The following is a 12,499-nucleotide window of genomic DNA, read 5'->3' as shown; positions in this document are numbered from 1 at the left end:
ACGACCGGAAGAGCAAAGACCCGAGAAGGAAGTGGTGATCCCGCCCCTCCTCCTCATATGTTTATATCGTTTTTAGTTGTAGAAGTGTAAGAACTTATCCGATGACAAACTAAGTTGATCTTTTGGTTGTTGCAAAGTCTGTTAATATCCGTTTACAGCCGATTGCGTAGACTAGCTCAACGTTACATGTGTAATATGGATATAAAATGCCGGATATGAGATACGCAGATGCAGAGTGATAAATATTAATCTTGTCTATTCGATGCGTACGCATCCGCGTGTTTGAGGAGCCGAATTAACCCATCACGGTCGTAGATGCTCTTAAAACCGGACTGCGGGTGCTGCACCCGAATTCTCAACTATTTTTCACCTACAGATCAGTAGCTATCCATCTTCACTATTTACTGCTAAATATCTCTCAGTGTACATCAAAAGAATTACCAGATAATTACGCAGACAATTCTTTTAGCTAAGTTAGATTTTAATTTTATTTCCCCAAATAACTTGTTAAATATCGAAGTCTGAAATTTTCTGCTTTCCAGCCAGAAAAATCAAGACCAATATAGGCGCAAAAAATGAAAAAATGCGTGACATAAAAAAAAATCCCAAAAGAAAACCCTTCCACTCCATCCCGTCTCTCCCCCTCGCCTCTTTCCCCTTCCCATTTCCATGGAGTCGTGCAGCTTCCGCACCGCCACCTCTCCTTCGCCGTTCCCCTCGGCTCCGTCGTCCTCCTCGTCCCCTCGCGCGCCGTGCCCCAGTCTCCGGTTCGCCGTAAGCAGTGCCAGCGTCTCCTATTTTCTTTTCTTTTTGTGTGTTTTGTTGCATCCGTTCCCTGATTTCTTTTCCTTTCCGCGCAGAGAGCAAGAAATGGGAGGCAGATGCGGATGCGGAGGATGGCGTCGGGGTTTGATGCCTTCCCGCCCCTCCCAGGCAAAGTCTTCGTCGAGGAGGTGAGATTTCTTGGTTTATTAAAATAATAATAATAATAATCCTTTTTTTGGATTAATGAAGCAGCTTTTTTGATTAATATATTTGTTGATTTTCGAGAACCCTGAATTCCCCTAGCTGCAAATATGCAATTAGATGCTGTTAGTGTTGAATTAGCTCCGTCTCTGGATTAGCCAATCAAGGACTTACTTCCTTGGACAAATAGTACCATGTACATGGTTCCAGGATTACTTTAGCTTCCTTGCCTTACTTGAGGTAGGCTAGAGTTGGGCTATCTAGATTCTCCGATTTGTCCATCTCTTCCATTTTAGTGTGTTAGTCAAGTGAGGTTCAGGTAATTAGGTCAAGTAAAGTGGATCTATAATAGTTGATGGTTCTGCCAGTGAATTATTTCTACCACTAGCTACATTCTGTCCATATAGCCTACAGGTTGATGCTGGATCAGTCAGTGAGATGCTTCTTTGATTAATTGATGGTTTCATCCGTTAGCTGCTCAGTGGAGCAGATAACTGTTTACTAGTCTTTTTTTTATCAAGTTCCTTGCGAGTTCTTTCTCTGGATCACCATCATTATTGGGGCCGTAGTTATACAACTGAACCCTTCTCTATCTAGTTTTAATACCGGTTCACTAAATACAGTTTCTGCAGGCTTAGCGATTCTTCTTTTAAACTTTATCTGTTACCGATTAAAAAGATTTTGCATTTATTTCTGTTAGACAATTGGAGCTGAATATGGGGAAGGATTTGAGACTTTCAGGATGGACGGACCACTCAATATCGATGTGGTAAGCATATATCATGATAGGCCACTTGCAATTATGCCATTATGTGCTATTAGCAACCTATCATTTATCTGTTATGTTACTTTAGTGGATGAGCTTTCTTCTACCTTTCAGGATTATCTGAACGAAAAATTGCAAGAATGCTTCCTTCAAAGGATAAGGCATGCTATGAAGCCGGATGAAGCATTTGGTCTAATTTTCTCATGGGACAATGTTATTGTGAGTTCTTTTTTCTTGTGTTAGTGTATCATACTGCAATGGCTAGTGACATCGTGTGTTTGAAATAGCTTTTTGGGAAATACTTGCTCGTCTACAGTTATTAATTGCAGCAATAGTCCAAGCAAACTATACTTGTACATAATTCAACATTTCCCTGGTTCAGTTGAATTACTGGATTCTTAGTTATGTAGTTTCATTTGTAGGTGAATCCTCGTATTGCGTGTATAGGTTGCCGCTATGTCATTATTGCCTCACTATTGACCGACATCCGGTGCTCTTTTCTTTTCTCTTAAGGCTGACACAGACTCGCTAAAGTTGGATGCTTGGAGACAGCTTGCTTTGGAGGAAGGTATTATTTTTGTAAACATAGTTGCTTATTGTTATATGACCTTGGTAAACACATACTAATGTAATTTATCTTGCGCAGGGAAGGACATCCCTACTGCTGCTCATATCCAAAAGAGTATTCTTCATGGTGCTGCTGACCATGTCCTTAGAAAGGTATGTATGTGTTTCGGTGGGTGTATCTTTTGAATTTTTTATACCAAGCCTCCCTTTGAGCACCCCCTTGCTTGTCGCTCCAATGCCTTCGCTTGAATAGGGTACTGGTACATAAAGCATCAATTCTACTTGTGCTTACCAGGTTTTGTATTGGGCAAAAGAGGATGATCAAATGGAAAGATTGAAGGCACGCCTTATCGAGCTTTACTATGAAAGCCTCTTCAAAGTAAATTTCCTCCTTTTTGCATTGAGTAGGGTTTTGTTTACTCTATGATTGCCCCTGACTGTCTGATATCCATGTAATTCAGCTTGATACCCCAGTAGAAGGATTGAGAGAATGGTTGGATGCAGTTCGGACAGCAGGTATACCCTGCGCAGTGGCATCATCCCTGGATAGGAGATGCATGGTTGAAGCTTTGGACAGGATGGCCTTAAGCAAATACTTCAAGGTTTTTCTGTGATTTCACCATTTTTACTTCCCCAAGGTTTACTGATATGAAAAACATACTTCTTAGCTTAGGCATATGGTGATTATTACAAGTTAATTTTATTTTTTGCCTTGTCAACTACAGGCTATTGTGACCGATGAGGATGATATGGAGTCAATAGCACATAGGTTTCTCTCAGCTGCTGTTAAGGCATGCTTTTGCCCTACTAGTAGTTGATTGTTCTCGCTGAACTGTGCAGAACATACCGCTCACATGTTTGCTGATCTTCTCTTCTTGGCAGTTGGATCGGAAGCCCTCGAAATGCATAGTGTTTGAGGATGACCCAAGAGGCGTTACAGCTGCTCACAACTGCACTATGATGGCAGTTTCCTTGATTGGTGCTCATCCTGCGTACGTAGCACCGTTTTCCTTGGAGCAATCTTGTTGTTCAACTCAGACACATATGTTCGGTTCAATAGGAAAGTCAATAGACGCTTCTTGTGTGTAACTGTTTCTGGTGACATACAGGTATGAGCTGGAACAAGCGGACCTTGCTGTCGCGAGATACAGTGAGCTCTCGGTGATCAACCTCAGAAGGATGTTTGCACACAAGGGGCTAAGCTTCATGGACATGCAGAAGCAGATAATCGAGCGGTCACCACCCAAGAGGAAGCTGACAGTAGACACCATCTTCTGACTAACTATTTTGCTCCGGTTCCCCATCTTCTGTTCTTGAACCGCTAGCCAGCAGCCTGTGGCTTGCGCACTGTATATAGTGTTGCATTGCATGTGAGTTAGATAAGATAGTGGCGTAGTGCTGATCTTAGCTGATCCCGTCGTGTTACACTCGTTCAGAGATCTCTGAATGTAGTAGCTGTATTTGAAATTACAGGGAGAAAATTGCCGCCGTTACAACCAGCGCCGTTGCTGCTGCAAGCTAATGGCAGTATCGAATTTATTCATCATTTTGAAGTTACATGGAGATGACTATTGCACATTGCTAAGTCTTTTTCTGGATGAGCTGCATTCTCTTGAGAACACTTTTGCTGATGGCACGTTCTTCTTTTACATACTTAGGCCCCGTTCGGTGTCCATCCGCTCCACTGCTCCTGCTCCTGCTCCGCTCCGGCCTTAATACCTGCACCAGCGTATTTCCTGCACCGTCAGACTGGCGTAGAGCACAAACGTACAGAAAATGTGAAAATAATGTTCGGGTTGTGGGTTTCGTTAGTATGAAACCACTGCCATCATGAAAAATGTGAAAACTATGTTTTTTGTGGATTTCATCATGAAAATGGCCTCAGATTAGACGGCTTGGACACCTGAACTTCGACTCTGCATGCGGGAAAACAGAGCAATTTCTGTTTAGGATGGCTTTTCTTTCGTGGCTTTCAAGAACAGTGATGAATTTCAATGTATTTTTTTTTGCTTGCATCAGCTCCCCTATGTATGAAAACTGTCTGTCAAACAGGCAGTTGAACGACCTCCTTTTCATTTCGGACGAATAAATGCAAAATCTTAGCTCACTTGTTTTTCCCGTCCTTGTTAGCAACAGTTTGTGCCATGTACTTCTTTTTTCACGATGCAAGCAGGAGCTCTGCCGATTTCATAATAAGATATGAAAAAGCAAGCAAATACAGGTGACCTAGTTTAAAAGGAAAGCTATCCTGAAAACCACCCAAAACAAGAAAAAGGAATTAAAAAACAACACAACCCCAACATGGATGCAAGTTTGTGTGACATGTTTCAAATCATGAAAAACAGACACACATTTGACATAAACATGAAATCTACACCTACTTCAGTAGTATGTGAAGAGATGCAATTTTGTGTGACATGTTTCAAATCATGAAAAAGTTTTGCTATTGACTCTTAATTTATCATTGGAATGCAGCAAGACGATAATTTCATTTCTTAAGTAGCTTTCCTACCTTCCAAAACCATCTGATAGAAACTCAAAATCCCGCAAACTGTTTTGGCAGTGGACTATACACTACAAATCATGCAACTTGTTTACTAAATAAATCACTCTAGATACTAGTTTTAGTCGGTCATCCCAGGTCAATTAAAATATGAATTAGAAATCTGTTATGATGCTTCCCTAGTCAAGCCAAACAAAAGCGTCCTTATAGTGACAAAAAAAATCAAATTCATGATACATAAGTTGATTTTTCCCGATTGAGGAGGATTGCATGCTACTATTAAACTCCATATATTCCACATGATCATCCCTACACATATTCATTGCAAGTAATGATCTTCCCTGCTGATGGATGTGCTTAATTATGCATTGCTTTCTATTATATGTCTTATGCCCTATTACATGCGGTTGTATGACCATGATCGATCATATAAATATATTTATCATGCATTAATCCTCTTATTATATGCTTTACTTGCACAAAGGGTTATCAATATCGCTCTACAAGTGGAAAAAGATTAATGGGAAAAATATTGGTAAAGGGAAAGAATCCATCACCGCCTCTGCAAATTTCATGGAAAAATATTGGTACTCCGTTTCTTCTTGGCAATCCAGCGTGGAGGTGGTCTCTACCAACAAAGGTAAGGGGTGGTCGATGGTGTACGGCCTGACAATATTTCTGCTAGAAACAAGATGGTGTGGCAGCCCCCTCCTTCTGATAATTTAAAGATCAACGTTGACGCCAATTTTGTGGAGAGCTTATGTGCTACGAGTGTAGGGGTTGTTGTCAGGGACTATTCTGGTGATGTCATCATAACTTCTCTTGGATTTTATTGGGCCTTGCACCAGTGTGGATGAAGCGGAGCTTTGGGCGTGCCTCGCTGGTCTCTATATCGGTATCACCCTTCATAAGCCTATTATTTTGGAAACTGATTGGTTGTTCGTGGCTTCCTTTCTTGGAAATGATAACCTGGACAGGTCACCTCTCGTTGATCTAAAAATGGAAGCGCTCAACATATCTAAATATATCATTAATCTCAAGATTTCTAAGATCGGTCGTTTGGCCAATGTGGTTTCTCATGAGATTGCTAAGTTTAGTTTTGATAATAGGTCGGATGGTTTTCCTTTTAATAGTTTTCCGCCCTGAGTGGTGTATGCTGTAAGGAATGATTTAGAAACATTTTAATTAATTAATATATGGGATGATGTTTAAAAAAAGCTTTGAGCATGGTGGATTATTGTAAGAGGTACTTGTGTAATTTTTCATATGTAACTCTCCTTTAGTAAATCAAGACACAATTTGTTATGTGCATCTTATGAACACAATACAAGATAAATTTTAACATGCCTCGTTTTATTGAAAACAAGACATGTAACAATCTAAAGTCACAATCAAAGTCACTACCTTGATTTGGTTATCAGTTTGAACCTATTCCAATTATAATGGATCATACAATATTTAACACTGAAGATGTACGTAGTGGGTGACATGTGTTTTCTTTTTCTTATTTTCCTTAATAAGGTTCTTCACATTTATATGTAAATTTACCAAGCGATTTTGACAACAACATGCCACATAACTATTTTGTTTAATGAGAGGAATACGATTAGTTGCTTCAAGTAGGTTATGAACTCCCAACCAGCAAAAGTTTCAACTTGTTTAGTTACTCTAGGTCACTACGTACTAGTTTATGTTGGTCACCCGAGGTCAAATAAAGTATGAATAAGATATCTCTCATAATGCTTCTTTGGATAACCATATCCAAAGTCCCAACATATTACCTAGAAAAAGGATGAATATCATGTGAAAATAATTGGATTGTATAACTGTTTTATACATTTGAAAGGATCATATGCTATTCATAGACTCTTGAGGATTCGACATAATCATCTCTCCCACCACTACATTTTAAAATAATGATCTTTCCTGTCAATGGCTACACTATGGAATGAGCTCATCTTCCTATTGCATTGTTGTTGCCAAATACAGGGGGAGGGGGGGGGGGGGGTATTTGGACACCACTAATCGTATGTACGGAGTTATATGTTTTAGGAATCTGCCTTTTTGCACAACTTATAAACATAATATTCTAGGATATGCGATGAAACATTTCTATATGTTCATTTACTATTTCCCATTTATTATTAGAGACTAATAGGTTGGCCAAAATAAAAATAGAATCAATTGCAATATGAATTGATGAGCATGAATAGCTGGCTCCAAAAATTTTAGATCTAGATCACCGAACTTCATTAACATGGACATTAAATGCTAAACTTGTTCAAGTGTTTGACTTTGTGACATCACCTTAAATAGATTCTGAAAAGTTCTCAAGATGCTCTATTCTGCAGGTAACTAGAACACATAGGCTCTTAAAGATGTCTATGCTTGTATATGAGAGGATAGGGTGATGTAGCAAATATCAATTTGTATTCTGGTTTTTCTAACATGCATGATAGTGAAAATGTTAAAAAGGAGTGGTCGCATGGATCAATCTGGGTTTCGATTTTCTTTCCAATATTTCTGATAGTCAAAATGCTACAAAGAGTGGTCACATAGCTCTAATAACTAGAAATAATCGTATCGGTACAATTTTGTATCTAACCCTAGATCCAAATCTAATTCACATTTATGTTCACTAAATAGGTTTGTACTGTAAGTTCCTTATTTACATAGTAACAATACTTGTATCGTGCTCTTTCTAATTACATAACAAACACACACATACAAACCACCATGCACAAAGTGAGATGGAAAGCTTATGCTTGCTCGCTAGTTAATCACGCGTGCATGCACTTGTTTGTTTCGTGTGCGTGTATGTTTTTTCTCTAAATATGAGAACCATGGATCACAAACATTTAACCCTCATCGGCGGAGACACAAACAAATGGTGGAGAGGTATTTCACAGTTTATTTGTGGGCATTTAACTTGCTAGTTGTGTTCTGTATTCATGATCACAAGACTGAGTTCATCTTTCTATTGCATTTTTGTTGCCTTTTACATGGGGGTATTTGGCCATCACTAAGCGTATATATGAAGCTATATGTGTTATGAAACTGCCTTTGCATAGCTTACAAACATAATATTTTGCATAGCTTACAAACATAATATTCTAGGATGTGCAATACACCATTTCTATATGTTCATTTACTATTTTCCATTTATTATTACAGCCTAATAGGTTGGTCAAAATAAAAACTGAGTCAATTGTAGTATGAATTGATGAGCATGAACAAATAGCTCCTAAATTGTAGATCTAGATCACCGAACTTCGTTAACATGGCCATTAAATTCTAAACTTGTTTAAGTGTTTGACTTTGCGACATCTCTTTAAATAGAATTTCAAAAGTTTTCAAGATGATCTATTGTGCAGGTCATTGGAACACATAGGCTCTTAAAGATGCCTATGCTTATAGATGAGAGGATAAGGCGATGTAGCAAATATTGATATGTATTTTGGTTTTCCAACATGTATGATAGTAAAATTGCTAAAAGAGTGGTCGCATGGATCAATATGGATTTTGGATTTTCCAATCTTTATTATGATAGTAAAATTTCTAAAAGGGGGGCAAGGTGGTGTTGGCGGCGACGTCAGGGAAGCTGCGGCGGCGGTGCGGCGAGGCGGTGGTGGCGGCGACGTTGGAAGGTGGTATGCTACGGGCGGGGGAGGTATGTGGAGTGCGGTCGGCTGGCCTGGGCACCGGAACTGGGCGGCGGCGGCGACGGGTGGGGCGGCCGGGTGTGCTGGCTATTAATGGGAGGAAGAGAATGGCCTATGTGCCACCGACTGGCGGGCCAGGGGGAGGAGTAGGCGGGCGTCCGCCTCGCCTCCGCGCCGACGCAAACGAGGCCCAAATTTGGGCCGGGAATGGGTCGCCCGGCGGACAAAAAGCGGACGCACGTCTGTTTGGGTCAGCGCGTTGGGCCGACTTTTGTATCCGTTTCGACCCAAACGCGGACGAAATGGGTTGGCGCGTTGGAGTTGCTCTGATACTTCAGGAGAACGCTAGCCGGAACCCGTTGGGAAGCCTGGCTCCATCTTGTGAGTAGACTGATGGAGGTTCAGCTCTCTCAACGTCCGATCAGTTGTGCTGGAAGCTTACTAGGACTGGAGAGTTTACGGTTAACTCCATGTATATGGATGTTATCAATTCTAATTCCATTCCTAGTTCCAAACATGTTTGGAAAGTCAAAGTACCTTTGAAAGTTAAAGTGTTTATGTGGTTTGTACATAAACAAGTCATTTTAACTAAGGACAACCTGGCAAGATGCAACTGGACATGACCTACAAGATGTAGTTTTTGTGATTGGGATGAATCCATCAAACACCTCTTTCTTGACTGCCCGTTGGCAAAATTTCTATGGCGGTCGGTACACATAGCCTTTAACATTACTCCTCCGAATTCTGTCAGCACGTCATTTGGGACGTGGCTTAACGGGATAGATTCCGAAACAGCGAGACACATTCGCGTAGGAGTATGTGCTTTATTATGGGCAGTCTGGAACTGCAGAAATGATTTGGTCTTTAACAGAACAACAAATATTCATTTTTTGCAGGTTATCTTCCGAGCCACTGCGTTGATCCGTATGTGGTCGTTACTCACTCCGACGGATGCCAGGGAGCATTTGGTTACTGGATCTATCCGATGGGAGATGGTAGCACGGGCTATTTTCAACCGGTTTGGATGGCGGTCATGTAATAGGATAGGCAATTAGTTTTCCTATCTTTTTTTTGCCAGCCGGTTGTGGCTTTATGTCTACTTATTTTTTCCTGCTCTTTGTGAGCAATTTTTTGTTCCTTTGTTGGAGACTTTAAGACCTCTGTTGAACCTATTTGCTTATTATTAAGTTGGCCGTATGCATCGTTCTGATGCAGAGGCCGGGGTGCTCCCCCTTTTCGAAAAAAAAGTACGCAAAACTATATAAGCTGGTAACAAACACTACATACTTAATACTACATCCAAAGATTGAACAAGGGAGGTCAACAAATAACACAAATATAACCAATCCATAATCCATACTTAATACCATCATTTGTGAAGAGCCTTACGTCCCAGAATGCCACAAAAGAAAACACAGCAAAGGCAACTAGTATAACAGAAACATACCTGCGGGACAGCACAATCAGCATGGATTGGATCCAGAAGAACTGAACATCAACAATCACAATTGCTCCACTGAACAAGACATGGTGACCTGCAAACATTCCTCTGAGGTAAGAGCCTTCTAACATAACAAAGAGGACCTCCTTTTCTCCTATTGAAACAATTGCCATGCGGAATGTTTGCGGTATTAGCAACCTTAACACGCTTGTGTCTATAGACTACAGGGCTGGCTTTACGTACTCTACTTCATGGGCCAATTCATAGACCGTGACACTGAAAGAGATTAGGGTGGGTTATGTTACGCCCACCACTTACAACAAATAGCTCCTGTGAATAAGACTTCTTGGCAGTGAATCAATTTACTAATGCTGCTTTTCTTGTTCTCACGCCTTTGTGACCACTGCAAGTAAAGCACAGAGTGCCATGAAGCATGGATGAAATTAACCAATAAGGAAGTACTCCTCCGTTCCATACAAAGTTATACTAAATCAGCGACACTTAATATGGAACAGAGGGAGTATTTTTTTATCAATTATCATTAAACAGCTCCAGAGTGTGCTGAGACCTATATATTAACAGACGTATCATTAATATAACTTACAGATCATAGTACAGTGAGGATTACAATTGTTGGCTCTTACCTGAACATTGAATTAGAGCCAGCATTCCACCATTCTTCTTGAACACTGTAACCTTCTGACAATACCAAGAGAATGGAACACCTGAAACTATCTCATAGTGTGATTATACAACAATTTTATGTACAAACATTTTTTATAAGATAAAAATAATCTAGAGTAAAACAGCAGTAAGACGGTCTTACAATATAACATCTGTTCCCACAACATACTGCATTTCTGAATTTGATGCTAAATGTACATTGCTCTTGGTCTCCTTGATCCTCCCCATCTAGGCCCGCTGTGAGATCAACCTTCCACGGTTCAAGCAACAAGACAAAAATGGCATGCAAACAACAGAGCTAAAGCGGTAACTAGTACTCCCTCCGTTCCTAAATATAAGTCTTTGTAGAGATTTCACTACAGACCACATACGGATGTATGTAGATGCATTTTAGAGTGTAGATTCACTCATTTTGCTTCGTACATAGACCATAGTGAAATCTCTACAAAGACCTATATTTAGGAACAGAGGAAGTACAAAGCATACCCATGCAATTACCTCAAGTACAGCTGGACTGACATGAATTTAGAGGTCTGTGTAATCCTTGCTCAATCATAACAGTGTAACCAGAGGGCGACATGGGCACAACGTCTTAATGCATAAAAATTAACAAGCAATGTAAGAAAGCAGACTGTTGTGCAGATAAAGTTGTAGCACCTGATCATCATTGTAGCTCCAGAATAAATGTGCTATTCTATCACCAAGTTACTAAAGCTCAAAGAAGAAAGTGGAAAGAATAGCGGTAGCCAACTGTAATACATTCATTGGATGCCTCTAGACTGCAGGTATAAATTAAGGCCTCCTCTGGTTTGGAGGAATTTCATAGGAATTCTATAGGATAGGATTCTTGTAGGAATTTTTCCTTTAGAGCCCTTTGGTTCATAGGAATGAATTCCTCCTATTCCTATATAGGATTGATTCCTATCCTTCACATTTCAAAAGAAAATAAACATGAGCCTAGACTGAATGAAAAAATTCCTATGATGTGGACCAAATGACATCTCTCTTCCTAATCCTACTCATAGGATTTGGGATACATGTCATCTCATTTTCTATATCTATACCCCTATATAGTGTGCGAATAACTTTGAAAGATGGTCGTTGAATGAAACCAATCCGACGGTGCAGAGATGGCAAATCCGAGCACTACTGGCTGTTGGATATCATCTACATTCCACCAGATTCTTCCACATGTACAATCTAGAAGGCTCCATGGTTGAACTTAAATATAATGCACAAACCTCAAAACACAAACAATTCTCCTTTGTTTTAGAATCTTCCGTATCATAATTGCCCAAATGATGAATTGCCATTATTTGTTTTTTACTTTAGGCTTTACAATGCACAATTCCATGAATCTTAAAATAGATTAACTTTTTTATAAAAACTAATTGATTTCGAATTAGATGAACTATAAGAATTAAACGAACATCTACATCATGCATATATGACTCAAAGCTTACATGCTATAGTGTGGTATTTATTCATAATTTGGTTGCCAAATGTCATGCATGCAATGCACGTGTACCTTACTAGTTCCTACAAGTTCCCAATTCCTATGGTAATCTTATCCTATTAACCAAAGGAGGCCTAAATATAGAAATAGTGACATGAGAAACAAACTTCCGAAGCATAATGATATTATAAAGATAAATTTAAAACCATTATATTTAGTGCAAGTTCGGAACTCTGAGTTCACTCATCTTTCAACAAAAATCATGTGAGACAGTGAGTCTGAATTTAATGGAAACACAAACATGGTATGGCTGCCAAACAAAATACATAACCTGGGATCTAATGTCATTTACAGAGAACCCATATATTGGTATAGTTGTTGGATCTAATTACAAAAGCCAGCAACAGTCATATGAATTCATTAGCAAGAGATGGTGTTTCAGATACCATACATC

General features: G+C 39.7%; 1 protein-coding gene and 1 long non-coding RNA gene across 3 annotated transcripts; one reads left to right on the top strand and one right to left on the bottom strand.

Moving 5' to 3' along the window:
• The first annotated feature begins 550 nt into the window (after positions 1 to 550).
• On the top strand, positions 551 to 3,877 carry LOC123180635 (5-amino-6-(5-phospho-D-ribitylamino)uracil phosphatase, chloroplastic). Its single transcript, XM_044592721.1, has 11 exons — positions 551 to 774; positions 861 to 953; positions 1,667 to 1,735; positions 1,847 to 1,951; positions 2,246 to 2,300; positions 2,379 to 2,452; positions 2,595 to 2,678; positions 2,761 to 2,901; positions 3,025 to 3,090; positions 3,182 to 3,291; positions 3,409 to 3,877. Exons 1-11 carry the CDS (start codon positions 670 to 672, stop codon positions 3,575 to 3,577), a joined length of 1,071 nt encoding a protein of 356 aa, XP_044448656.1. The 5' UTR covers positions 551 to 669; the 3' UTR covers positions 3,578 to 3,877.
• LOC123180636 (uncharacterized) lies at positions 3,755 to 11,827 on the bottom strand. 2 transcript variants are annotated; one of them, XR_006491167.1, is made up of 5 exons: positions 10,732 to 11,827; positions 10,550 to 10,630; positions 10,224 to 10,308; positions 9,912 to 9,999; positions 3,755 to 4,018 (listed from the first exon to the last, which is right to left on the bottom strand). It is a non-coding gene; the product is annotated as an uncharacterized lncRNA (long non-coding RNA). The 2 variants fall into 2 exon arrangements; XR_006491166.1 differs by lacking the exon at positions 10,224 to 10,308.
• Between the last annotated feature and the right edge of the window lie 672 nt (positions 11,828 to 12,499).

The sequence above is a fragment of the Triticum aestivum genome, chromosome 1D (genome assembly GCF_018294505.1).
Source record: "Triticum aestivum cultivar Chinese Spring chromosome 1D, IWGSC CS RefSeq v2.1, whole genome shotgun sequence".
Taxonomy (NCBI): Eukaryota; Viridiplantae; Streptophyta; class Magnoliopsida; order Poales; family Poaceae; genus Triticum; species Triticum aestivum.
Note: the sequence above shows the minus strand (reverse complement) of the source record. Positions and strands in the feature narration are given on the sequence as shown.